Raw genomic sequence first — 27,167 nt, forward strand, 5'->3', positions numbered from 1 at the left:
GATTCCAGCTTCACCTGCCTTCTCCCGTTCATGTGGCCTTGGTCGCCTCTCCACTGCATGTTCCCCTGAGCCTCTGGGGAAGCTCTAATATTCCATTTCAGCTGAGAAAGTCTGTGATTTCCAGGGTCTCTGTGAAGAGCTGGCAGAGACTTGATCTGTTCCCAGTCAGACACAACCCAGACGAATCAGAAGGCTAACGATTCTTAAAACCGTTGACCTCTCTGTGGTCTGCACGTGGCATTTGGGAATGGCTTAGTTTTGAGCATCTGATGCCAGTATGGTCTATTGCTTTTTGCTTGAAGTGTTGATAATTAATTTAAACGGGAAAGCAGTGGAAATTCTTGCAAAGAAGATTCCTAGATGAGTCTATTATTTCTCATTGACAGCTCCGCTCCAGTTTTGGGGAGAATAGATGTTTTTATTGCAAAACCAGATTACATAAGAAATCAGCTGCTTTTGCCATGCCAGGTCACTCAAGTTGGAGACAGTAGCCTCCTTTCTGTTCACGTAGTCACCTCACTGACCTGCATGCAGTCACCTGTGTGAAGGATCTGCCCCCACCCTTCATGCTTCTCCAGATAAAGCCTTTCTCAAACTTTAGGAGTGATTATCAACTGTACAAGTGAGTGGATCACATACACAGAACCCTCCTCCTGCCAGAAGCATGGCATTTCACCTGTATCAATATCTCAATGTAAGAAAGCTAGTAAGTGAATGGAAGGCTATTTTAAAATTGTACCTGCGTTGCAGGGGAGGGGACCCACTCTCCTTCCCTTTGGTCTCCATAGCCTTCTTAGAATCTGATTCAAAGGAATAACTGAGCTTAGTCCTTTGACAATGTCAGATATCCCTCCCAGCGTGTAGTTCTCTCTGGCCATGCAGGGCTGTTTCATTTTCTGTCTGCCTCAGATAGATGAAGGGATATTTCTGCTTTCCTGATATTCAAGGCCCAGAGGATTTCCATTCTTGAAGATATAAATGTTTCGACTGCAGTTTTTCAGGAGATATGTCCTTTCTGTCTCATGTAGCTTATTGCTGACTTAGAATATTTCTATGGCTCTACCATCTGTACGTGGATAAGGCAAGTTCTCAACTTGAGCAAAGGTTTAGTGCAACCTCAAACTGTTTTGGGAAAGAAAATAGATACAAAACACATCAGAGATTTAAATTAATGTCTGTGGGTATGTTACTTTGCTAATGTTCCTACACATCTAGTGATTTAAAAAAAAAAAAATAAGCAGGACTTGCCAGTTTTTATAGCTCTTAAAAAAGTTCAAATGTTTTTTTTTTTTTTTAAGATTTTATTTTTTATTTATTCGACAGAGATAGAGACAGCCAGCGAGAGAGGGAACACAAGCAGGAGGAGTGGGAGAGGAAGAAGCAGGCTCATAGCGGAAGAGCCTGATGTGGGGCTTGATCCCATAACGCCGGGATCACACCCTGAGCTGAAGGCAGACGCTTAACCGCTATGCCACCCAGGCGCCCCAAAAAAGTTCAAATGTTTAAGCTGGGCTGCAAGCATTTGTGTTTGAGTCAACAAACAGATGTTTTTGGTGGCAGCAAATGATACCCCTCTGGGAGTTTGAAGTCACGTTGTTCCATCTAAATTAGCCCCCTAGAATTCCAAGGGGGTGTCTGCTATTAACCACAGCTTATGATAATGTTGTTTTCACAAAATTTACCGTGGTTTTTTTCCCTTGCAGATATAAACACGTTTCAGTTTACCTAGAGATCCCACTTGTGAAGGGGAGGAAAGGGAGTAATATTTGGGTATGTTTCAGGTGGAAGCCAAGCTAATTGACAAACTGGATAGCCTGATGTCCGAAGGCAAAGGGGATGAAACATACCGCGAGCTCTTCAACAGTATGTGAGTAATATGTGTATCTCCAGTCGATTCCATTCAGAGGATTTGGTGTCATTGCTTAGCGGCTGAACGCTGCAAAGACAGCCTGGGTCTCACAGGAGTGCTTTGTCTTTGTGGAGTGTGAAATAAAGGATAATTGCCTAACTCTGGTGAATGGATCTTATTATCTTGATGGTTAGACCCATCTTCTTATTTGAATCTCTGATTAGGTCGGGTCACTTGTGTTATGTAACAAATCTCACTCTTTTCAAGCCTAAGAATTAAAGCTGGGGCTGCAAGATAATGATTTTAAGTAGGGTTAAAAGTGGGAGAAGGGGGGGGACAGTGGTGTGGTTATCGCGTTCGTGTGCAGTGCCTTCCAAAGCAAGATATCCTTGGCTGATGTGTTGATGGGGAGTCTAACCCAGCTGACATCTGTTTTTCATTACTTGATCTGATTCATCGATACGGATTGCTCACTCAGCATTATTAATTGCTTTCTGAATGTTTCTTAATGGAATATCACAGAAGCAAGTCGTTTTTCATAAATTCTGTGATTTGGATTCGGATGGAAGCTAGAATGACAAAGGACTTAAGGGGATGTTGAAGTTGTCCTTCCCAATAGGGTGTGATCGCAGTCCAGGGTGAATTGCTTACACCAAGTTTCCATCACTGTGTGAGATGGCCAGAGAGGACATGTGAGAGTGTCTTAGTCCTTTAGGATTTTGATTCTAACACTTGTTTTCTCTACAGTTTTCTACGGATCTTAGCCGTTTCAGTCCTAGTATATTGATAAAGTGTTTCTTTTTGAAGACAAGACTAGCTCATTGTGCCTGGAAAATGTTTTCTGTTCTTTCAGAAGTACAGAAATCATTCAGCAATACATGTTTCTGTCACAGAATACGCTCTACCTTGTACGTGTGCCCAAACGTGACGTCAAACTATCAATGCTCCAGAACTGGTAGCCAAACACCAAGTTGTATGCTTCGTTTTATGATCGTTAATTTAGAAAAGTAGATAGATTAGTATCCAGGTTTAGAAAGCATAAGCATTATTAATGACTGAGAGCTTTCAACTTGCCTCATTCAAAATCATCCCTGAACCTTTTAAGAAAATTGCATTCAAAGGAAAAGCCAAGAAGGGGTCTACAGATTTCTTGGGATGGTGGTGGGTGATGATAAAATACATTCTTTGTACTGACTCCTGAACAAAACCATTTTCTTCTGATACTGTAATTAAACTGGAACTTTTAGTAATTATTCACCAAGCCCTCTTTCATTCTAGTGTACAAAGCGTCTGTGTTTCATGACAGCTGGAGTTTAGCAAGAACTCTGATTAAAACCTCATCCAGTGCAATAAATTGCCTTTGAAAACTGCTCTCATTTCAGTTACTAGTCCTTGGTTTGAACAAAGAACTAAAATGAGAAAGCACTCAGTGAAATGAATCTCTTGAGATTTGTGATTATTTATAATAAATTCACAAGATTAATAAATACATCATTTTATAGTGCCTCTTATCTACTTTAATAAAGGCCTATAGCTTGCAATTTGGATTGCTTGTGTATAAATGGGGCTTTGAAATAGAAGATGTACCTTGACATTAGAATCAAACCAGTAATTAATATATTAAGCCTCTATAGTTCAGACTGTTTTAAGGTGCCTGATTCATTCAATGGAGATTATTTTTCTTTTGTGATTTTTAGCATATTATTAGAAATGTTACTATAAATATTTTTCTTTCATGCTTTTCTCATCAGCATATTGAGATTAAATAAAACCTAAAGTGATAATTAAATATCATTACTACCTGGGCTCAGAAAAGAAAGTGAAAAGCTAACTGTATTTCAGAAAACAATGAAATGCTTCTTTGGCAATAGAAGTCACCATGACTTAGTATAAGCACAGTGAGTCACTGTGCACATTATGAATGAGGAACACGTGCCGGTATGCTACAGATTCTCATTTGTTCTCTCTAGTTCATGTCTAAAACTTCTTCAGATTTGTTCAGAAGCTGAAAGTAGCTTCCTGCTTCCTGAAAATGTAGGAGTTGCCCAAATAGCCTCCTTAGAAGGAGACTTGAAATCTGTGCATTGGTTTCCTTCCTAAGAGCTTGCTCACCTTTCCCCCCGTCCCCCAACATTATCTTCATGGACCCATACTCCGTCTTTTTGAAATAAGGAGGAGTCAGGATTGATTATTTGCGATAAAGCTGAAATTATAGATCATAGACAGCAGTGTGATATCTGCAGCACAGAGTGTCAGCACTAAGCTGCTTCCCCTCGCTCTGCTTGGTTCGCTCATTTGGTTTTATTTACCGAGCACCTCCTGGATCAGGTGCCGTCCCAGGGCCGGGGACGCTGCAGTGACTGTGCTGTGGGAACACACAGTAGGGCGCTTTCCAGAAGAGCTACCATCCATCTCACTTCTTTCTCATGTGTTGCTCCAAATAATTAAATAAGACTCCAGTCATTTCAAAGCTCTTTATTTGGCAATCAGACGTTTACTTTTAGTTTGGAGACCGAGCAGTGGATATGCGACACGTATCTCAGGTGTCTGACTCTTCTCTTTGGGTGAAGAAGACGTGGATAGACTCAGGTGTTTCATGGGGAGTGATGGCCTCAACGCTATTGCATGACGGTGTAGAGGGAGGCAGATTTAGGGTCAGATCCTACCTCCCCCTGTTGACATTCTTTCACAGAGTAAGACACTGTTGAGCATTTAGTCATCCTGTTAGACTCTGCTTTACCCTGCTCTCCAGTGTTATGCCGGCCCGCTGCCTATCAACTAGCAGTAAGAAATCATCCTTCCCTGTGATTGGATGAGTTCCCTGTGTACTCAGCGTGGGCACATGGCATGATGATAGGCCAGATAAAAACACCCAGTCTCCCCAAAGTTATCTAGACTCTTCTCTTCTTGCTGATAGGCTCCCCTTCTCAGTTTGTATCCGATGAACTGAGAGAACAAGCTTCCCAACAGTAAGAGGAAGCCTGGCTGCCAAAGCAGATGAATTGGGTTCTAGATATGGTCCTAACATTTGGATCTGGGATTAGTCAAGGTTAAGCGGGCTCTGCAGAGCTGTGCCTCTTCTTACAAGAGGGTTTATGTAGCTCTGATTTCTTACTGCATCAGGAAGCTGTGCAAATTAATGAAATTCATGCCCACAAAAGAAGTCTCCATATATTTTTAGAATTATTACCTAACTCGAGTTCTTTGTTTTTCAGCCTGTAAAGTATATGAGGTGTAGGCTGTCACTTGGGGAAATTTCTACATCATCCCTCATTGCTTTGGCAGGGGGATTTGCATCTGAGTACTTGGTTCAATACCAGTTTGGCATTTAAGCTTGAAACAGGTGCTGTTCAGAGGTTTCTTAAAAGAAAACACATTTTAAACAAATTAGGGGGCCTTCCCTGGGGGATTAGTCAGGGCAGGCTCCATCCCATGGTATATGACTTCTCTCCCTCCCTCCCCCCACTTAATCTAGGAAGCAATTCAGAATAAACCAGGGAACAAATGCTCAGGGGTGCATGGGCAACAGATGAGGAGACAAGACAGAGGGCTGGGCGCTGGAATGGCAACAGCGAGAAGCGGGGAGGGAAATTGGGAGAGAACATAGGCACAGAAAGAAAGGAAGGAAGGAAGCAAGCTAGCTGGCTTTGGCAGGATAGCTTTTTTCTTTAATGTTTGTTTTTTCCTTTAAGCACAATATACGATTGGCTTAGATTGTACTTGTGAGAAATGTTTTCTCTCTCTGTTACTCCCGAAACCAAGATGAAAGGGAAACAAGATTTTAGACAGAAAAGATCATTAAATGCGGAGGGGTAGGGAACGATCCTCACATTGCCATGCCTGTGTTCTTTCTTACTTTTATCTTTTGGGGAAAGTTCAGTCATAAAGGCTTTGCCAAGTGTATGCTTAATTTGCCGAGAGGCAGGAGTGAAAGTCAAACAGATCCTAATTATTCTGATTGTTGTGATTTTGTGTTTACATAGTGCCTCTGCTCCAAGGTGCTTACGATTAGGGAAAATGTAGGAGGAGAGATGTGGTTCGGTACTTGTCATCAATCTGCTCTAACAACCACATAGACAGTCCCCTGTGATTAATGACAAAATGAATGAAACTGTTGAGTGAGTGCACAGATAGTACAATATGTATTGAGTGGGCAAATGTGAAGGCAAAGGAAAAAACGCAAAACGTCATCCCGTCTGTACAAGGATTTTCCTCTAGCAGTTGCATTGCGGTAGAACTGCCTGGATGAAGATGTATTCCACCGAGAGGTAGGAGAACATTCTTATGTGAATAACAGCAAGATCTTATTTCAAAGTAAACTTAGAGGTCCTCCTGTGTTCACTTTTCGCGGTGTTATTTGCTGTGGGAAGGCTCAAGCCTCTGTTAGTGTAAGAGAGAAGCTAGGGGAGAATGTCTTTGAGCTGTGGGGTGCTCGTACGTTTTGAAAAGATGATCATATGCATGTGTTTGTATTTGATGACTTGGATAATCTGAAAATCAATTTGCTTTGTCAATGCTTCCTGGATTAGAATTCCTCTGTTTGGTCCCTATCCTAGGTAAGACATTGTTTGCAAATCGTGCTACTTGTGAGATGTTGCAGTGGTTGCTAAGGCATTTAAGGTACTGATGAAAGTAAGATGGTTGTCATGGTGACTGATAAAAATAAATGTTGAAAATGCCCTGGGTTCTTTCTTTTCCAGTCTACTAAAGAAAATTGAGCGGGAAACATGGAGGGAAAGTGGCGTTTCACTAATTGCCACTGTCACTCGTCTGATGGAGAGGTTGTTAGATTACAGGTAAGCTGAGTCCCCGGCTTCCCAGGTGTGCTGTGCTCCAGCTGAAAAATCAGAGAGTTGGGATACAGTCAGCTTTCCGCGGGAGTTAATCATCAGCCCACAGAACCCCGTCCAGTAAGACAGTGGACTTCTAACTCGCTGGTTCTGAGTTTTCAGTTGATTTTTTTCCCCTTTTTTCTCTCTTTTGTGTGGTGGGCCGTTCTTTCGAAGTCTTAGAGAATTGAGAAGGTTCGCAGAGTCCCGTGAGGGAAGGAATCTTTTTTGGTGCTGCGACTCAGCCATTAGAACCAGTAGCTCCTTTGGTTTTAGGGTGAAGAGAGTGTAACAGAGAATTGTACAGTCACGCTGCTTTCTTATGAAGGGGGGTGGCGTGTGAAGCGCACACTGTTACCTTTCACGTGTGTAATTTTTCGATTTTTAAATTATCTCAACTGTTAAAGCAGTTCATCCCACTTAAATGCGTGGTGTTTGTCTTTTAAGAATGAAACCCTCATTTTCATTGTTGATGGCCAGTCTTCCAGCAATTTCCCACACCTGGAAGAAGGTGTATAAGAACACATCTTCACTCCTCCTTCTCCTGGGCCCCCTGTCATTGGAGAGGGAGTAGAGTCCACACGCAAGTGAAATGCGCAGCAGAAATGTGCTCAGGAATGTCTCACCCGAGATCCTGCAGCCTGGGGCAGCTCCCCTAGTCCCAGAGCTTCCTTCTCAAGCGCAGCTTGCAAATTGCCTCCGGTCTCTGACAGCACTTCCCCCTCCTCCCCACCCCCAGTGGAAGAAACGGTGTTTGCCCCTAGGAAGGAAGTCCTGAGTTCTGACTGTTGCTTTTTGTTTTTAGGGACTGCATGAAAATGGGAGAGGTGGATGGCAAAAAGATTGGCTGCACAGTTAGCCTTCTGGTTAGTAAACTATTTCCCTTTTCTTCCTCATATCCTAACATTTGATTTTTCACAGAAATAATGTTTTGTTTGTTTTTAGTTTACAATGTGTTTTTATCTGGGTGTTTCTTAGAAGAGCTTGGACGTGTTTTCAAAAGAAGCATAGCGAGCTTCAGATTGAATTAAATCCTAGAAAATTCTCAGCTGCGAACATGGCAGAATGCACCCACTTCACCCCCGCGGCTCTGTGAGATCAGAGAGCGATGCCCCCCGTTCTCCTGGGACGCTTTAGCATTGGGGAATCTTTTGTGGCTTTCCTAGAAAAAGGCACGATGTTCCCGGATAGAAGTCTTTTTACTTCTGTGTAGACAGTTTCCTTCTGTCCTTCTTGTATTCATTCTACATTTTAGTAAATATTAGTCATCTCTTCTTTTGTGAACTAATGACAGTTTCTGTTTAACACACGAGTTTTCACTCTCTAGCTTGTTTGCAAATTAAGTGTCTAATGCCACTTTTGTGAAGTTTTGCATTATAACTAAGATGACCATATAATTGATCACCCAAAGAGGACATTTTTTAAGAGTAAAATTAAATATTATGTAAGGAAAACAGGCTAAACCACAATTGTCCTAGAAAACTAAAACTAAATTGTACTAAAATGTCTTATCACTAACTGATAAATAGGATGGTATTCTCACCACAGAGCTAAAGAATGACCATACATACAGATATTCTTTTATATATATATATATATATATATATATATATATGTTAATATAGATGCTTTTGAGTCAGATTTGAAATACAGGAATATGTGACTGCTTCCAGGTCTAAATTTGTGAGAGCCACGGTTGCTTTTTCTTATGTTGCAGAATAGATGAAACCTCAGCAGCTATTCCGAGTGCTTGCATGGACATTCTTCTCCTGATTCTGATTATTGGAATCACTCACATGTCCTACTGGTCCCTCTTTGCCGGGCACCTTGGAAGTGTCTTTTGCCCCCAGTCTCCTCTGTCTTGTCCTAGCTCACTGGCTTCCATCTTGTCAATCTGTTCTGTTTATTCCCCTCACAGCCCCTCTTCAAAGCACAGCACTTCTGCTCTCTTGCTATTAGTTTCCCTAATTTGTGTTCTCACTGCACTCTGCTTCACCTCTGAATAGATGCCCGTGTCCTTCTTTACCACACCCACTGCCTGTTCCTCCTTTTGAATTCGTGTCCCATATCTCCACTTCCAAACTCAGTCACTAAAAATAGTGAGACCTGGGAGTCCTCTCTCCAGCCCCATCTTGTGCTTCGCTTTCTTCCATAACTTTTGTCATCAGACCCAACGGTGACCTCAGGCCACCAGGCCAGACTCACAAGGTCGGCCCACTCACCTCCCCTCTGAGCTCTCATTTCTAACCTTGAGCATCATCATTACCACTTGGAAGTCTCCTGCATGTGTGTCCCCAGGGTCTTGCCTGCTGTTGCCCACCTTTTACCATGCTCGAGATCCTCAGCCCAAGCTGCCTCTATATCCCTACCCGTGCATCAGTGTTTGGGCAGAAGATCCGAGCTCTCTGTAAGCTTTCCGTCTTCTTAGTCCAGCTCCTTAACCCCGGCTTTTCCCCAACACTGGCCACACAGTTTCATAAATAACCTCAAAGGACAATCTTTACCTTTTTCCAGAAGAATCTTCTTCCCTTGTCTCCATCTTCCTCCACAGTGCCTTCTCTGTGGAGGTAAACAGGTACATGCGGACTCTAGATTCGTTTCCTCAGTTGGCGTCACAGAAGAGATCATTTCCTTCTCCACCGGTAATGAATGCTCTGCCCGGAATATGTGTAGCCCCCCCGCATAGGAATAAGCCAGACACCTAATAAAATCAGTGGCCCCAGCAGGATTCACTTGACACAAAGAATTTATCCTTTGGCTTTGCGTTGAACAAGAACAGTCTTTATAGAAAATGTTAACATTTTTTAAAAAAGATTTTCTTTATTTGAGGGAGAGAGAGCATGAGCTGGGGAAGAGGCAGCTGGAGAGGGAGAGGCAGACTCCTGGCTGAGCAGACAGCCTGACGCAGGGCTCGATCCTAGGACTCTGGGATCATGACCTGAGCCAAAGGCAGACGCTTAACCGACTGAGCCACCCAGGCACTCCAATAATGTTAACATTTTGAAAGCTGTTCTAATTTCAAACCAGCACAAGCATGCTTATTATCGAAGTGCCAAATACATAACTTTGAAGCTAATCTTTTTAGCTTCTAGTCCATATGGAAAGTTCTTGATGTTTTCTAGTAGTAATATGGTTCTCTTCAACTACTCACTTCCTCTTAGAGATTTTCCTTAACTCTTTGGAAAGATTAATTCCAGATTGTCTTCAGGAGAGCTGTGGATTCCTTCACAGGATTGAAGTTAAACTGTAGTGTTAAATTGGTAAAAATGCATAATGTTTGACATGACTCATACTAGGAAATGTAATTATTGTTTTGTTCTTTGTGTCACAAGTTTTGCCAGACATATGTGAAAAATTCTCATCTGCTGACTGGAAAGATCTTTTTTTTTTTTTTTTTTTTAAGGAGAATTATTCATTTACAGAGTGATCACTTATTTTGTTCTCAAAAAAATGCTGCTTCTTACCAGAAAGCTATTAGAGCAAATCATCCCTTCATAATGTAAAAAGCCTGCTGTGGGGTTGTTCGACTTGTGTTTACGGTACAACAATTCTTGCTAATTAAAATGATTTTGGTCATAATAAGATGTGAATAGCATTATTTACTTAGATTTTTAAGGAATGCCAAGATCTATAGGAGACAAGAGGAAAAGGGGGAGGATAATGGTATAAATTGGAAGAAAAAAATTTTTTGATGCATTCTACTAAATGCCAGTGCCTCAAGGTTATAAGAGTTCTCATACTGAAGAATAGACACCTATTAGGTAGTGGACAGAAAGTACATTTGACAGAAGGTCCTTGGGCTCGAAGCCAAGTGCAATTTAAGCAGCCACGTTGGCTAGTTTGGTTTGTCACCAGAGCCCTGTCTAGCTAATCCTTTTCAAAGATTTTTAGAATTCCTGGTCTTTCCCCCTTAAAGAAAACCTGTCACTCCTTCAGGTCAACAGATGTAACCCCGTATCACTGCGCATTGTGCCTTCTTCCCTGTAGCAGCTAGGATCAGTCAACAACCGTGAGAGTAGTTTGGAAGGCTTCCCCAGCGATTTCATAATACACAGTGATCCTCTAACAAAAAGTGGCCCATTTAGAACCTCATGGCATCCCGCTTTTGCTGGAACCTAATGTCATGTACATTTTTGTTCCTACGTTTACTAAGTTCAGTGAGGGCTAAGGTACTTTGTATGATGTGGTGAAGGACAACGTGTGGGTGTTTATAGTTTACACCTTTAAAAAGCCAACATAATGTGTCCAGGTAAGTCAGAGTTGAATTTTTCATAACTAATGTTAAAACATTTTAGACAAGGTTAGTAATATCCAGATACTTTTTAAAAAAATAAATATTTTTGATAAGCATGCCCCTGTAATAGTAGTTTGGAATCTCTTGTTAATAGTCCCTTGACTGGAAATATTGAAACTACAACACAAGCAAGAAACTCAGAATAATACTTCCCCAATACAGAGCATTTTCACTTACCCCCTTTTACGTGATTCTTCAGGGGAAGAAAAAATGCTTTTACATTATTTTTATTCGTCCTTACCTATAGATCTTAGATCCTTTTTTTTCTTCAGAGCAAAATATGTTTGAAATTTGAAATTAAGCTATCCTTTGAATATCAGGGCTGAGGTTTAATAAGCAGATTAATCTGCTATGTTATTTTTAATATTTTTTTTAGTTGAATAGGCAGTAAAACTAACAAAAAAATAATAGAGCACAAAAGAAATGTGAGTCACTGGCGGTAACACTCCCCAAACATTATCAGCTTATCCAGTAATTGCTAGGTAATGTTTAACACAGTGTTGCATTAAAAGTATTATCGCTGGGCCTCCTCCCTTAATTGTTAAAAAGATATTCATATGGGGAAATGCATCCATCCTTGTAGTTCCAGACCTGGAACTTCTACAGAGTAGAAAGCAGCTGTTTTCAGGCCAGACTGTTGAGGAACGATCCATACTTGTATTCTTTTTTACAGAACTTCTATAAGACTGAACTAAACAAGGAAGAGATGTATATTCGCTACATCCACAAACTCTATGATCTGCATCTCAAAGCGCAAAACTTCACAGGTAACTCTGTCTTTTGGCTCAGGCTGGGGAGAGTGGGCTGGACCCTGGTGCATTATACATGGCCACTCCTTTGCTTTGTATAATTAGAGCTGAGGACTCAGGCATTTGTACTTTGAAATTGAAATTTTTAATTGGATCTATGTTTCTAGGTACTCCATTTTAATTCATTGGCTTTTTTACTATATCTCTTGGCATTGTTTTTTAGAGGTTGCTTTCGGGATTACAAAATACATATCTCACTTTGCAGAGTCTACCTACAGTTGGTATTTTACCACTTTAAATTAAATAACATTATGTTGTAGTTGTCCTACATGTTACATGCGCATACATTGAAAACCCCACTGGGTAATGCGTAATTTTTACTTTAACCTTCATGCCTATTGTTTTAAAGAATTTAAGAGGATTAGTCTATCATATTTGCTCATATATTTACTGTTTGTGTTGCTTCTTTCTTCCTTCATGAAAGTTCTTAGTTCCTCTTTCTTATCGTTTTTATTTCAACCTAAAGAACTTGTTTTCATATTTCTTTTAAAGTCGATCCAGTGGTGAGGGGCACCTGGGTGGCTCAGTCAGTTGGGCAGCTGACTCTTGGTTTCCGCTCATGTCATGATCTCACAGTTATGGGATTGAGCCCCGAGTAGGGCTCTGTGCTCAGTGTGGAGTCTGCTTTGGATTCTCTCTTCCTCTCCTTGTCTCTCTCTCTTTCTCAAATAAATAAATAAAATAAAATCTTTAAAAATAAAACAGTAACAAAAAAGTAGATCTAGTGGTGAAAAATTCTCGTTGTGTTCCTTCACTGGAGAATGTCTTCATTTTGCCTTTACCCCTAAAGGATACGTTTGCTGGATATTGAATTCTAGGTGGATAGTTCTTTTGTTTCAGTATTTGAAAAATGTTGCTCTGCTGTTTTCTGGCCACCATGGTTTGCGAGGAGAGGTTAGCAGTCATCTAAATTGTGTCCCTGTGTATAATGTATAAGTTTCTCTGGTTGCTTTCAAGACTTTATCTTTGGTTCCCAGCAGTTTGGTTACGATGTATACAGGCATGGCTTTCTTTCAGATTATGCTATTTGGGTCCATGGTGTTTCTTGAATGTACAGACTTACTTCCTTCACCAGATTTGGGAAGTTTTCAGGCATTATTTCCTCAAATATATTTTCTGCACTGGTCCTTCTCTTTTGGAACTGGAAGTGATATGAATGTTAGGCCTTTTGGTTATCTGTAACTTCTTGGGGCTCTGCTCATTTTTTCCCCCAATTTTTCTTCTTTCTTGTTCAAATTAGATCATTTTTATTGATCCATTTGCTAGTCTGTTGACTCTTCTGTGCCATTTCCATTCAACTACTGAGCCCTTCCAGTGAAATTTAAATTTTTGTTACTATATTACTCATTTTTAAAATTTCCTTCCCACTTTTGCTTTTTTTCTTTTTTCTTTTCTTTCTTTCTTTTTTTTTCTTTTTCTTTTTTTTTAGCTTCCATTTCTTTGTAGGGAACTTGTATCTTTCTGTTCAAGAGTGCAAGAGTGTTTACTTTTACTTTAAGGAGCACAGTTGTAATAGCTGCTTCCTAGTATTGCTCTGTAAATCCAAAAACTGAATCTTGGGATTGGCATCTGTTAATTGCCTTTTCCCTTTGAAATTTTTTTAGTTATCCTGTTTCTTTGAATGTCAAGTCATTTGGGGTTGTTTCATGAACACTTTGAATATAATGAGACTCTGGGTTCTCTTAAAATCTTCTGGAGAATGTTGAGGGTTTTTTTTTTTAATTTCAGCAGACTGTCAGCCCAGTTAGATTCAAACCTCAAGTCCTAACCACCTTCTGAAGGTTGTGATTCCAATGTCAGTTCAGTTGTCAAAGCCTTTGCTGTGCAGTTCTGAGCTGTCCCACATATATGTCATCCAGGGAGAGCCCATCCAGGGACCTAACCAGTGGTCTGTACCATAGTTCATTTCTCAAAATCTTTGTAATGTTGATTCTGGCCTGTCCAATGTACATGTAGCTTGCAAGGGAGCCCAGGACGTTATACACAACATGTGCCTCCTCTCTGTGATCTTCCTCGCTTTTCTTATCTCCTAAAGGCTCCTTTTCCTAGCACTCTTGCTTAATCGGAGCCAAAGTAGTCAAAGCCAAGACTTGATCCTCTCCACGCTATGATGCAGTCCCTACAGCTGGTCTTCCTGGGGGCCAAGCAGCGAACATAAAAGCCCGTGGATGCCTCTGCTGCCACGGTGATGCCCACTCTGTGCGCACCACAGCTTTGCGCTGTGTCCCCCGGTCTCAGAGGATGCTAGAAGGGTCCAAAGGACTCCAGTACCCAGGAAGATCCTCTTCTCAATCCTCTGACCAGAGGAGCTTTTCTGGGAGCTTTTTCTGTGCATTTCCTTTTGTAGTCCGGGAGACCAGGACTGTGAAGCCAGGACATACAAAATTCAGGCAAAAAAATAAAAACTGCGAACTCACTATTTTATGGTCATTCTTTGAGTATAGATTTTCTTACTCTGCCCACCGTCTCTTATTTACTCTTCAGAATCCTCCAAGATTCGCCTTATATATCCTGCCTACGGTTTTTAGTTGGGGAATGATACGATACAAGGAGCTCACTACATCATAACCAGAAAAGAACCCTTTAACTGCATGTAGGAGCTATAAATCTGAGTCTTTTGCCACGCTGTTCTTCCCAGGAACTCCTGAATTGTGGCCCCTTCTCCAGCTTTAAAAGAAAGCAATCCTTTCTGAAATGGTGCTTATGTGGCCAGAATTTAAATAATGCTTCCAGCTACAGTTTCACTGTATCGATTAACAGCATCACCGTTTTCTCAGTGTGGAGACCTCGATGTTGTCTTTGGTACCTCTTTGCCTCCATCACATAATGAGTCACCATGTTCTGTTGATTTCCCTTCCTTTTTTTTTTTTTTTTTTTTAAGATTTTTTAATTTATTTATTCGACAGAGATAGAGAGAGCCAGTGAGAGAGGGAACATAAGCAGGGGGAGTGGGAAAGGAAGAAGCAGGCTCATAGTGGAAGAGCCTGATGTGGGGCTCGATCCCATAACGCCGGGATCACGCCCTGAGCTGAAGGCAGACGCTTAACCGCTGTGCCACCCAGGCGCCCCTGTTGATTTCCCTTCCTAACAATCCCTCAAAACCATTTCCTTTTCATTGTTCGCACTCACGCAGCCTCAGTTAGGCCTTCATCGTCTCATGCCTGGACTGTTTCTTAATTAGCCTCGGAGCAGGGGACAGAAACTACAGCCTGTAGACCAACCACCTGATTTTGTAAAGAAAGTTTTATTAGAACTCAGCCACACCCACTTACGTGGACATTGTCCATGGCTGCTTTTGTGCCTGCAAAAGGCAGAGCTGAGTAGTTGCAACGATCGTATGGCCTGCAAGCTAGATTATAAATCATTATAAGTTGTTTTAAATTTTTTACTGTCTGGCCTTACAAGACAATTTCACCAGCCCCTTTTCTAGATATAACTGTTTTCAGTTGGTATCTTCTACAAAAAAAAGTTCAAACTCTTTATTCAAGGTCCACCATAATAAAACCAACACCTCTCTATGCAGCCTCATCTTAGCACTTGGACCACATTCCTCGTCTTCATCTTTCAGAGCGTGTGCCTTTACCATCTTTTCCCATAATTCTTTTCCTTTTCTTGCCCACGGCAACGCCATGCTCCCTGACCCCTCTCCCACGGGCTGAGTTCATGAATCCAACTCTTTTTCTATTGCACTTTTTTCAGGCTTCATTAAGGCACTTACCACATCGTTTTTAATAGTTATATAAGGGGTGTGTGTGTGTGTGTGTGTGTGTGTGTGTGTGTTTGTATACGTAGGTAGGTAGAGTATCTTTAGTTAAAGGGTGAATTCCTTGAAGGCAGAGATGACGTTTTCTTAGTTTTCTCATTTTAGTGCCCAGCAATTTGAGATTTTTTCTTCTTTTTTTTAGAGAGAGAGAGAGAGAGCGTGCACATGCGCGTGTGGGAAAGGTGGGGGTGGGGCAGAGGGAGAAGGAGAGAGAATCTCAAGGCCTAACACCCAGCGCAGAACCTGACACTGGACTGGATCTCACGACCCTGATATCGTGACCCTGAGATCATGACCTGTGAGGAAACCGAGAGTATGACACTTAACCAGCCGAGCCACCTAGGCGCCCCAGCAATGTGGGATTTAAATAGATGCATCATCAATAAATTTACTCAGTTAAATTTTAACACCTGCAGAGATTTTTTTCCTTCAATATTGGTAATTCCTGAGACACTAAGGAAGCCCCAGTATCTCTTCACAGATGTGCTGGTGGTTTTGATTAAATAGACTGATTTTGGAGGTATGTTGTCTCAGAGTTTAAATGACCATTTTTAGAGTAGTTAGTAGCCAAATTTTGAGAGAAGTGGTGAGCCTAGCCTTTGTAGCAGTGAAAACCACCTACTGGACTTAGTTTGAAATCCATTAAAAAAGAAATGAGGGAGGGAACTAAGGACAAGCTCTTCCAGCTATGTAACTGTTCTCTGAAAGAGTCCAAATCAGATTATATCTTAGAAATGGGCAAATTGTGTTTCTTTAATTTGTTTACTGAACTTGCAGTTTTTATGTTCCCCAAAGTCATAAGAAATACGTCCTCCTCCCCTGCAACATTTTACTCTTCGCTCCTCTGTCCTCATTTTTGTGTGTCCTTGAAGAAAGTGAAATTAATGGGGAAACTTTTCTATCTTCGTAGGATTCTGTTTCAATGGCTTTAACCCTTTGCAGCCTTTTGTGACAGTACTGTCCATTCCTAATTCCTTTCTAGTCTTCTCCTGTGTTTTTTTCTTGTCGCACATGGGTGTCCTCACTGTACACTTGTCAGGATGATGGAGTGAGATGGCCCATGTTTAATTATGTGGCGATGCCTTTTGTTCAAAATTCTAAATACTTTTTAAAAGATGGCTGGAAATTTTGGATGTGATTCATTCTTCCCTCTTCAACACATACTGTTGTCTTCTTAAGATGCAGAAGAATAGGGGGGTGGGGGAATGGGATAGGCTGGTGATGGGTAGTAAGGAGGGCACGTATTGCATGGTGCACTGGGTGTTATACGCAACTAATGAATCATCGAGCCTTACATCGGAAACCGGGGATGTACTGTATGGTGACTAACATAATATAATAAAATATCATTAAAATAAAAAAAAAAGATGCAGAAGAATAAATATCTGATGTATTGCAATAAAACATCTACAGTTTGCTGATGTGTTTAAAACCAGCCTCACTAGTCTCCTGTGTCGGTCACACCTCAAAGGTATATCTGTTTGCTTTCATGAAAAGTTTCTACAGCTTCCTTTACGCACACCATTGACCCTAGAGAGACATCATCATTTTCCTGAATCAGATTCTGAGACAGGTGTCATTGATTCTGCACCTGTCCATGTCACCATTCAGTCATTCGTCGGCTTCTTCTGATGGCTTGCCAGTCCCTGCTTGTCTTCACAGGCTCCGCAGGGGTACACTCACTCCTCATCTTCTGCCTCCCCCCGGGCCGCCCCAGGGCAAGTGTGATTTGGAAAGCAGTTGAGATGGACTAAAAACCCTTCGTTGCCCCCCACACTTGTCATATTTTTTTATTATGGTAAAATATACGTGACATGGAACTTACCATCTTAACCGTTTTTAAATGTACAGCCCAGTGCCACGAAGTACGATTCCCATTGTTGTGCAACCATTCCCGCTCCCGGTCTCCAGAGCTTTTTCATCTGCACAAACCAAAGCCGTGTACCCATGAAACAACAGCTTCCCATTTTCCGCTCCCCCCAGTCACGGGCATCCACCATTCTACTTTCCCGCTCTGTGAATTGGACCTTCATGGCCCTTTCAGTCATTCCCTATGGGGAGCTGAAGGCTTCAACTAGGGGAAGGGGTTCGCTTGGTCCTTCTCATCCATTTCACTATGAAATGATTAATCGCAAGGGTATTTTTTGAGTTCTCAGGTATTGGGGGAGACACAAAAGAAATTTGAGAAACAAAAGTGATCATTCCAGAGCTGTGTATTGAGAGAAAAAGGGGTTATTCAGCAGTGCAGGGCCAAATCTTGAAGGAGTGGTCTGTGAGGGGCTGCAGGTGTTTCTTAGCTTCTTGGCCTTTATTATAAGGATATGTGGGGAATTAAAGATCAGGAAGTCATCTCAGGAGGTCTCAGAAAACTGGAAAGCTATTCAGATACAGCACAGATCTGACCATCATTATTATTATCATTCTTGTCCCATCAAAAGCAGTCTTCCATGGCAGCCTCCGTGGTGGCCATTCAGCTCTGTTTCTGCACCCGCCACTTAACCAAGACCCTTTAGCAGATACCGTCCTCTGTCCGTTCCACATTCAGCTCCGACAAGACAGAATTTGGCTAGTGCCCATTAAAACAGAGGGTGCCTCCATTCCCGTTTGGGCAGCTTTCTTGTACGGCTGCGTCTGAATCAGGACATTTTGTTTCATTCAGCAAACCCGAAGTTGGGGTCAAGGGGCTCCAGGTACGGAGGCTGGAGGCTTCTGAGGAGAAACAGTGGTGAGCTCCTTCCTGTATGTACTGTGTGGAGGGACAATGGGAAGTGTGAGCAGAGGCTGGTAGGACCGGGTCATGGCCAGCCTTCTCTGTCCCTGTAGGAAGCCTACATTTATTGTTACTACTGTGAGTCACCGGCTGCTTTGAATCAGGGGAGCAGTGTGATCCTTTGCAGTTGGAAGATCACACTGGTGACAGTGTGCAAACCGAACCGAGGGAGTAAGAGACCGCTGGTGGGGTATGAACGCTTTTGCAGTTATTGAAGCCAGGAGACTAAGCTCACCAAAGGTAATTAAGAAGAAAAATGGCCAGAGCCTGTGCCTCACGGGACGACCACAAGTAAGAGGCAAGAGTGATAGGGACCCAGGCCTTTCTCACTGCAACTACATTTTACACCCTGAGATGTAAATCATTTCGCCAAATCATCGTACTAGGACTTGGCCTGCTACTTGGAGCTCTATGTGTGGTTACGCTCAAGGCAAATCAACGAAGACCAAGAATGACCATTTACTGATGCTGCGTTAAAAGCGACTATTACATCCTTTTTAAAGATTTATGTATTTATTTTAGAGGGAGAGAGCACGAACGGGAAGGGCAAAGGGAGAGGGAGAGAGAAGCTCAAGCAGACGCTGCGCTGAGCACAGAGCCCCACTTGGGGCTCGAGCTCATGACCCTGAGATCATGACCCAAGTGAACTCAGCAGTCAGATACCCAACCGACTGCACCACCCAGCCCCCAACTATTACATACAGGGATGGTGATTAAATGGACTAATAACATAAGGGTTTGCCCATGTTATTCCATTTAATAAACGAGTTGGCTATTACAATATTAAAGGAAAAAATAAGTATCGTAGTCCCTCATCAGTGACAGTGAACTCTGGTTCCTGTTGCTCTGTTCGGCCAGATTTAAGATTCAGGAAGAGACCTGCAGAATGGCAAGTACTCTGTTAAATGCACTACCTGTCACCGGCACTTAAGCCTACGGATTACCATTGCCATGTGTGTATACAGAATATCACCTCTTTACATGTTTTCCCAGAAATCCCAACCGTACCAAACATGTGATGACTTCGGTAACCATTACTGAAGATTTGTGGGGCCAATTGAGGGTCATACTGTGCAACACACAACAGTCCTCTCTGTGGAGAGAGAAATTTTTTCAGCCTTTTATTATCAAGAAGAATTTAATTACCATTTTTTGTTTCCTAAGCACGTCCTTTGGAAGATGCCCATAGTCTCACCCCAAGGGATTTTCCAGTGAACTTCCCCAGCAATCAAAGGCATGTCTCCCTATTTCTTTGAACAAGCTCCAACAATATATCCTTAAACATTTTTATTACGCCAGCAGCAGACATTTTTGTTACACCTTGTTCCCTTGTAGAAACAAGGAAGAGGGATGAGAAGAGAAGGCAAGAAAGAGAAAAAGAGAAAGGGAGAAGTGGGGGAGAGAATAAATATAAGGAGCCAAAAGATGACATACAAATCTCTGATAATTCCATCTTCCCGGGGGGAAGTCATCACTCATTAACTGGCTCTTGCATATATTCTGAACATTTTTCTTCATTATCATGAAATTCAAAGAGTGTTTTCTCCAATTTGTCCCAAACCAGCCCCATTTGAGGGCAGGCTGTTCGGGGGTCCTGTCTTGATCCTTGCCTTCCCACTCAACTTTCAGAGGCTGCATATACTCTCCTGTTATACGATGAGCTGTTGGAATGGTCCGACCGGCCCCTCCGGGAGTTCCTGACCTACCCCATGCAGACAGAATGGCAGCGCAAGGAGCACCTGCACCTTGCTATCATCCAGAACTTTGACCGAGGCAAAGTAAGTAGCCCCACCCACCCGGGGCCTCTCTCAAGGTCATTGCGTTGGTGTCGTGTTTCCTTTCATTTACTGTTTTTTCATGCCCACCTCCTCAAGCCAGGCACCCTCAGATTTTAATGTGCATTAAAAACACCCAAGAGTTTGCTAACATTCCCAGGCCCACCTCTAGACATTCTGATTGGGTATGTCTGGCATGGGGCAGGGGATTTTGTGGCTTTAACAAGGACTTGAGATTCCAATGTGTACAAATTTGGGGCCATACTTTGGTCTGGAGGTGTTGACACCAGGTATTTTATTCTCTGAAAAACCATTACCACCCCTCACCTACCTCTCCAAATGGGCATGTATTCTGCCCCATTCCCCTTTTTTGGTAAGGTAAAAAAAATGAAACTGACTTTGTTTAAAGAATGTTACGGCATCCCATCATATAGTTAAGAGGTGCCACAGGGTATCGAAAAACCTCACTGACCTGATGATGCCGTTCAGCCCGTTACGTCACTCCACCCCGTCTCCCTCCTCAAGGGCTTGCAGTACCCTTTAGGAAGACTTAAGAATCTGACCACAGTTGTCTATTTGATTTAAATATTTGGATGCTTTGGTGATACGTGTCTTAGATTTAAATATATCTCCCAAAATGCCAAGGTTAAACAGGAGACTAAAATACAAGCAGTGGCTGTCATTCTTTTACAAAACATAATTGCGTAATTTGATGCAAGGAAATCGCCTCTTTCCTATCCTCCTTTATTATGTATCTAAATACCCTGACATATCATTTGTTGCATTAATAGCAAGGAAATGCCTTTGTGTCCTCCTCTGGGGAAGTTTCCATCTATAGGATAAGCTGTTATAAAATCTCCGTCTGCTTATCTTGGCCCTTCCGAGAAGGGTTTGCTAGATGGGGAGTTACAAAACTACGGCCCACGGGTCAAATGGCTCACCACCCACCATTTTGTACCACCCACATTCTAAGAATTGCTTTCACATTTTTAAGTGTTTGAAAGATACTGCAAGACAAAGAATATCTGGCAGATGAAAATTACATGAAATTCACATGTCCCTAGATGATAGTTTTATTGCAACACAGACGAGCTTATCCATTGTGGCTGTTTTTGTGCTTTAATGGTGGACTTGGGTAGTTGTGACAAAGACTGCATCGCCTACAAAGCCTGAATTATTTACTGTCTGGCCTTGTGCAGGAAAAGTTTGCTGACACTTGGGCTAGACGAAAGAATTTTTGTATTTCTGCTGAGAGTAACCAGCTGGGTTAGATTCTCACAATTTACAAGTGCAATTGAGCCAAGCAAGGAATCCAGCGTGCCAGCTGTGGATAATTGGGCCTTAGGGGTCAGTGGTAATTCCCTCCTTAGCACCAAGGGCCCGTTTATTCATCTCCTCGGCCATTGTGGAACTGTAGTTATTTCAAGATGATGATTCTGAAATGACACCAGAAAATGTTTCCGCACCATATGTTAATGCCTGTTGTGGTGGATTATATTTTCTCACTTCCTAAAGATTTTTAATAATTTACATGTTAATTGCATGCTGTTACCAAGCTTAAAGTGGCAGTGGTACTATTAAAGGTAGATTATGAAGATTAAGAAGTAAGGCTTGATGCTGTGAAAGCAGTCCCACCCTGACCTCTGGGTGGAAATAAGTAAATGTTGTGGGATCGTTAGCATTTATATCCTTCGTTTGTCCACAGTGTTGGGAGAATGGCATCATCTTGTGCCGGAAGATTGCAGAGCAGTATGAGAGTTATTATGACTACAGAAACCTGAGCAAGATGAGGGTAAGGAACCTGGATGCATGCTAATCAGGCGATGGCATCCTGTTTTCATTAACTTTCTAGTATCGTTCTATAAAATTAACTTCGTGATCATCTCGACCTGTCTTGCAGAAGGCTTTTTTAAGAGGAGTCTTTCCTCTGCAGCCTACTCAGCTATTTATACAGAGAAATAGCAAATGCTTCTGATTAGTACACAGAAGTGAGCCTTTGATCTCTTCTAAACATCCCGTCAGCAATGTACAATCTAATCCGTGATTAATTCTTTTAGTTTATTGAGGAGAAATCTCCACACTGTTTGAAGAGCTTCTCACTTGTAACCAGATCTCTACCACAACATACCATTCTTAGTCTCGTAATCTGCACAGCGAAACAGTAGACATGGCTAGCTGACCCATCTCCAACTATTCCAGGGCTAAATTCCGTAGGTGTCCTCTCTGTTTAGGGTCAGCAACGTCCGAGGTCTTAGTGCCCAAGAGCTCAAGGTGTTCCATATTCTGTGTTCCTGAACCAGACGTTTTGTCCCTTCTTTTCTTTTCAGGTTCAGACGGGTCCCTCTTGGACTCTGAGTCCTTACTCTTCAGAGCCACGAGCATTGTGTGTCCTCTTTTTATAACACTTAAGCTCTGCAGGGTTTCTAAAATAAGAAGAAGATTATGAGGTTGCCTTTTAATTCGAAGGTAGCAGTTTATGAGCTGATATTGTGAACCTTTAACAGCTCGTAAAATCCCATACCCCACAAGGACCTCGTTCAGCCTGCAGGAACTGGTCCTGTGCTGCCGGCGTAGTATTTTATGCCAGTAGTTCATCGATGTTTCTCCTAACGTGAAAACCAAAGAAAAAAAAAAAAAAAACCCTTGTTTTAACTTCAGTCCATCATGTTGCCTCTGGCAGGCACTGCTGTTTTCTATAAGAACATTTGTGTGCTTCTCTTGGCATACACCCCCTGTAACAGAAGCGAGGTAACAGTGTTTACCCGGGAGAGCCCTTGGGTACCATAGTCACTCAAATTTTTATAAACCCAAAGCATTACACTTCATGCCAACTGCTCTTTGGGGTGCTGTTACTGGGGGCAGGGGGAGGGAGAGAAGTTTTCAAGTGCAATAATAGTCTTTCTCTATAAACCCTGGGGATGGTAGTACCATGAATGGAAGACCATAAGTTTTATGTGCTTCATAGTGCCAACATTGTCAGAGACACACTTAAGAGTTTTCAGCCCAGACAGCACTTTGCACAATGGGTCTCCTTGGGTTTGGTCTATCCCTATCCAACCTGTGCAAGCTTGCACCTTCCAAATGTCCTGAATTACCATGACCAAGGAGCACCAAATCCACAGGTGAGTACATCTGGCACTAGAAGTCTCCAGAAAGATTTGGCTTCTAATAGTTCGTTCATTTTTTAAAAATTCATGTTCATTTTTATTTAATTGTGAAGAAAATATTTTCTTGATAGGCTTTGTGCATAGACATTGTTTTCTCTGGTGGGAACATGGAATAATGTTTGATCCTTTAAAAGCAGGGTCAGCAACCTGTAGCCTGTGGACCTGGCACAACTGAGTAGTTGTGACAGGGACCATATGGCCTACAAAGCCTAGACTTTTTATTCTCTGGCCATTTACAAAATAAGTTTTCTGATCCCTGCCTTAAAGCACAGAAAGGGAGTGAAACCTTCTTTTCTGCAAACTGAAAATTATAGTGAAGTGCCCCTTTATATAGAAGAAATATCCTCTTCTATAAATAGGGAGAGTTGAAGGGTGGGATAAAATTATTAGAACCTCTCCTTTGCTTTCCTAGATGATGGAAGCCTCTTTGTATGACAAAATTATGGACCAGCAACGTCTTGAACCAGAGTTCTTCAGAGTTGGCTTTTATGGGAAAAAATTTCCATTTTTCTTAAGAGTAAGTTAATGCACTATTTAATTTGCTGTTATACTTCCAAAATAGATATCCCAGTCAAGAAAATTAAGATGTTTAATGACATTTTGTCCTTTTAGAAAAATAACTCATGAGATTTTCCTTTAACTTTTTAGTGTGCAGACACCGTACTAAATCTAGAATACCTTGTTTTCAATAATTTCCCAAGCTATCAAGCAATTACTTGATTTTTCTTCCTAAATTTCTAAATTCACTGTATCTAATGAGCAGTATTTGGTAATTATAGCTGCTCCCCTGTGTGACTGATGTTTTCTGTTCAGTCTGTGATTTCCATAGAGTTAGCACTAGAGAAAAATGGTAGGGATTGCAGGCGACATAAAACACCGCAGTCTCACGTCACGTAGAAACTCCCTCCAGAGTCACATAAGGAGCCCAGTCAGTGGTTTTGTGAAAAGGTAAATGTCACCCAGCCAAGAGATCCCATTTATTGTTAGTATAAACTATTTCTGCCAAGGAAACTCTTCCAGACGTTCTAAGGTACCTAGTGGGTCATAAAATATTTGACTCTGTTCTTACCATTTTTTACATTATGCCAAGTCGTCTGTTACATGCTTAAAGATTTACCTTAACCCTTCAGTGTGTAACATCTTACTTACACTTACTTATAGGAAAACACTGGTTGGGAGAGGAAGTGTACCTCCCCAGGTAACTAAGGAGAAGTATCTGGAATAATTTAGAAATTGAGCAAATTCATTACAAACTTGAAATCTCAGCATACAAGTACTTTGGTATTTGTGTTGTCCTGCATTTGCTTTCACTGCCGGCACATATGAGTAAATACAGGATGGGGATACTTGAAGGAGGAGGGAGAGGAGAAAGATTGGATTTCATTATTTGTTTAATAATCATTAACTTAGCTCTCTTTTAGAATGAAAGTTTTATATGTATTTATTCATATATTTACATATAAAGTTTACATATATATGTTTATGTATGTGTGTGTGTGTGTATATATATATATATATATACATACACACACACACACATACACCTGCCTACATATACACACACACTAAATATAAACATAGAGTCCAAAATAGCCAAACACCATAGACAAAAATTCATTTTAGGATTACGTAGAGCACACACTCAAATGACAGTTTGAAATGACCATGTGTTCCGGTGCCATGGAGACGTTAGTAAAATCTCCTTGTTGGGTGAAGAGGGAATCTCCGTGATGGTGTACATGGTCACAATGCTGACTCTGCAAATGGACCTGAGACAGAGGAAAGCTTGATTCTGGATCAAAAACAGAGACAGAAAAAAAAAAAACAAAAACAAAAAAACGGAGGCAGGTTTAGAACACTTGCTGACTTTGAAAGACTAAGTTTTGAAAGTGGGCATTCTAGGCCCCGGCTATCATCAGCAATCCCCTGCCCGGTGTATATGGCCAGGATCCAGGGGGTGAGTAGAAGGGGGACAGTCTAAGCGCAGAGGGCCGGAGACCCCACAGGAGGGTCCAGACGTGACTCTCGTGCAGCAGACACCCTTCTTTTCTCAGCTAAAATCAAGCAAAGTAAAAGATTATTGTTTCTTCCACGTCATACTCAGGGCTCATCAGTCTGTTACATATAGTGGGTACAGTCTTTACAAATCATAATACTGCCTACAAAAGTATTTAAATTTCTTTTAAAGATGGGAAGAAGAGAATTGAATTTTTTTGGTTGAAGAAATTCTTCTATATTAAATTGTATATTATACATTAGATTATTATGTATTTATTTGTCCTTATACCAAATCAGTCCCTCAGTATGATTTTTAGTACATTTTTATAGAGGAAGGGACCCACAAAAGTCGTATTGTAGCCCTGATCAAATTCTGAGTTCAGCTAGCAAGCGCACTGTAAAGTATCCTAGACGTTTATCTTGTATGAAACTGTGATAATTAAAAATGTAAAGTTTTTTAAAAATCAGAAGTAGTTTAGGCGCCACAATTTTAAAGGGAATTTAGCAAATTAGAAAACTAAATTGGCTAATAAAATAAATTTTGTTAGAAAGTCATTTAGAATAAATCAACCTATGTTATTAGTCTCTTCAAAACAGCTTTTCTAGATATAAATGGCATTTTCTTCAAAATGAAAGAGAAGGGTCACCCTCTGTTGGTTTCTAAAGGGCACCACACTCTTCAGAATCATGGGGCTGGACTTCTTTTTAAGAAATCAGATTCTAGTCTGTCCTTCAACTTAAAAACAAGCAAACATTAACATTAAAAATTTCCTTGTTGATCAATTTCAAGATTATTTTTCGAGCTGCAGTAAACTAATACATTTATATAAGTGTATGATCTAAGTAGTTTTTTTACCCTCATGAAAAATGGGTTCTTTATTGACAATCTCTTTATGCACAGCATATCTCGGAGTAGTGATTTGTCTGAGGAGAATGACCAAGGTCAAGGATGGGAGAGAGATTTACTTTTCACTGTATGCCCTGTACTGTTGGGGATTTTTTTTCTGTTTACCCTAGATACGTATTTCCTTTTCAAAAGAAAAAGACAATTTAAAAAATTAAGCATTAACAAATGCAACCCAGCAATTGCCCTCCTCGTTATATACTCAAGAGAATTGAAAACATATATCCACGCAAAGACCTGTACACAAATATTCATAGCAGCATTATTCACTATTGCCAAAAAGTAGAGGCAGCCCAAATACCCATCAGCTAATGAGTGGATAAACAGCATACGGTGTATCCATACAGTGGGGTATTTAGCAATAAGAAAGGAATGAAGTACTTACATATGCTACCAAGTGGACGAACCTTAAGCATGTCACATTAAGTGAAAGGGGCCAGTCACAAAAGACTACATGTTGTATGATTCCTTTTAAATGCAATGTCCAGGATAGGCAAATCCATAGAAACAGAAAGTAGATTAGTGGTTTCAGGCTGGGGGGATGGTGGAGGAAACAGGGAGTGACTGCTGATGGGAATGAGTTTCTCTTCAAGGTAATGAAAATGTTCTCACATTCGACAGTGGTGATAGTTGCTCTGTGAATATACTAAAAACCTTCAAAAAGGTGGACTTTTTGGTATGTGAGCTCTATCTCAAAGCTGTGATGAAAAAAATGTATTGGTGGGGGAAATGCTTAATTCCTTTTTACTTCTTGGCAACTCCAGTATCAGACCCCAAATTCATTTTTATTTCAGAATGACTTCTTTTTTTTTTTTTTTAAAGATTTTATTTATTTATTCGACAGAGATAGAGACCGCCAGCGAGAGAGGGAACACAAGCAGGGGGAGTGGCAGAGGAAGAAGCAGGCTCACAGCGGAGGAGCCTGATGTGGGGCTCGATCCCAGAATGCCGGGATCACGCCCTGAGCCGAAGGCAGACGCTTAACCGCTGTGCCACCCAGGCGCCCCTA

The 27,167-nt window shown here is 41.4% G+C and overlaps 1 protein-coding gene across 1 annotated transcript in view; it reads left to right on the plus strand.

The window, feature by feature from the left end:
• DOCK4 (dedicator of cytokinesis 4) overlaps window positions 1-27,167 on the plus strand; it is a 409,266-nt gene that overhangs the window by 343,034 nt on the left and 39,065 nt on the right. Inside the window, exons 32-38 of the mRNA XM_040644086.1 lie at window positions 1,782-1,867; window positions 6,550-6,645; window positions 7,484-7,544; window positions 11,646-11,739; window positions 19,944-20,092; window positions 21,795-21,881; window positions 23,669-23,773. Coding sequence (XP_040500020.1) covers window positions 1,782-1,867; window positions 6,550-6,645; window positions 7,484-7,544; window positions 11,646-11,739; window positions 19,944-20,092; window positions 21,795-21,881; window positions 23,669-23,773 — 678 coding nt within the window. The remainder of the gene's footprint in view (window positions 1-1,781; window positions 1,868-6,549; window positions 6,646-7,483; window positions 7,545-11,645; window positions 11,740-19,943; window positions 20,093-21,794; window positions 21,882-23,668; window positions 23,774-27,167) is intronic.

Source organism: Ursus maritimus, unplaced genomic scaffold (assembly GCF_017311325.1).
Source record: "Ursus maritimus isolate PB19 unplaced genomic scaffold, ASM1731132v1 scaffold_3, whole genome shotgun sequence".
Classification (NCBI taxonomy): Eukaryota; Metazoa; Chordata; class Mammalia; order Carnivora; family Ursidae; genus Ursus; species Ursus maritimus.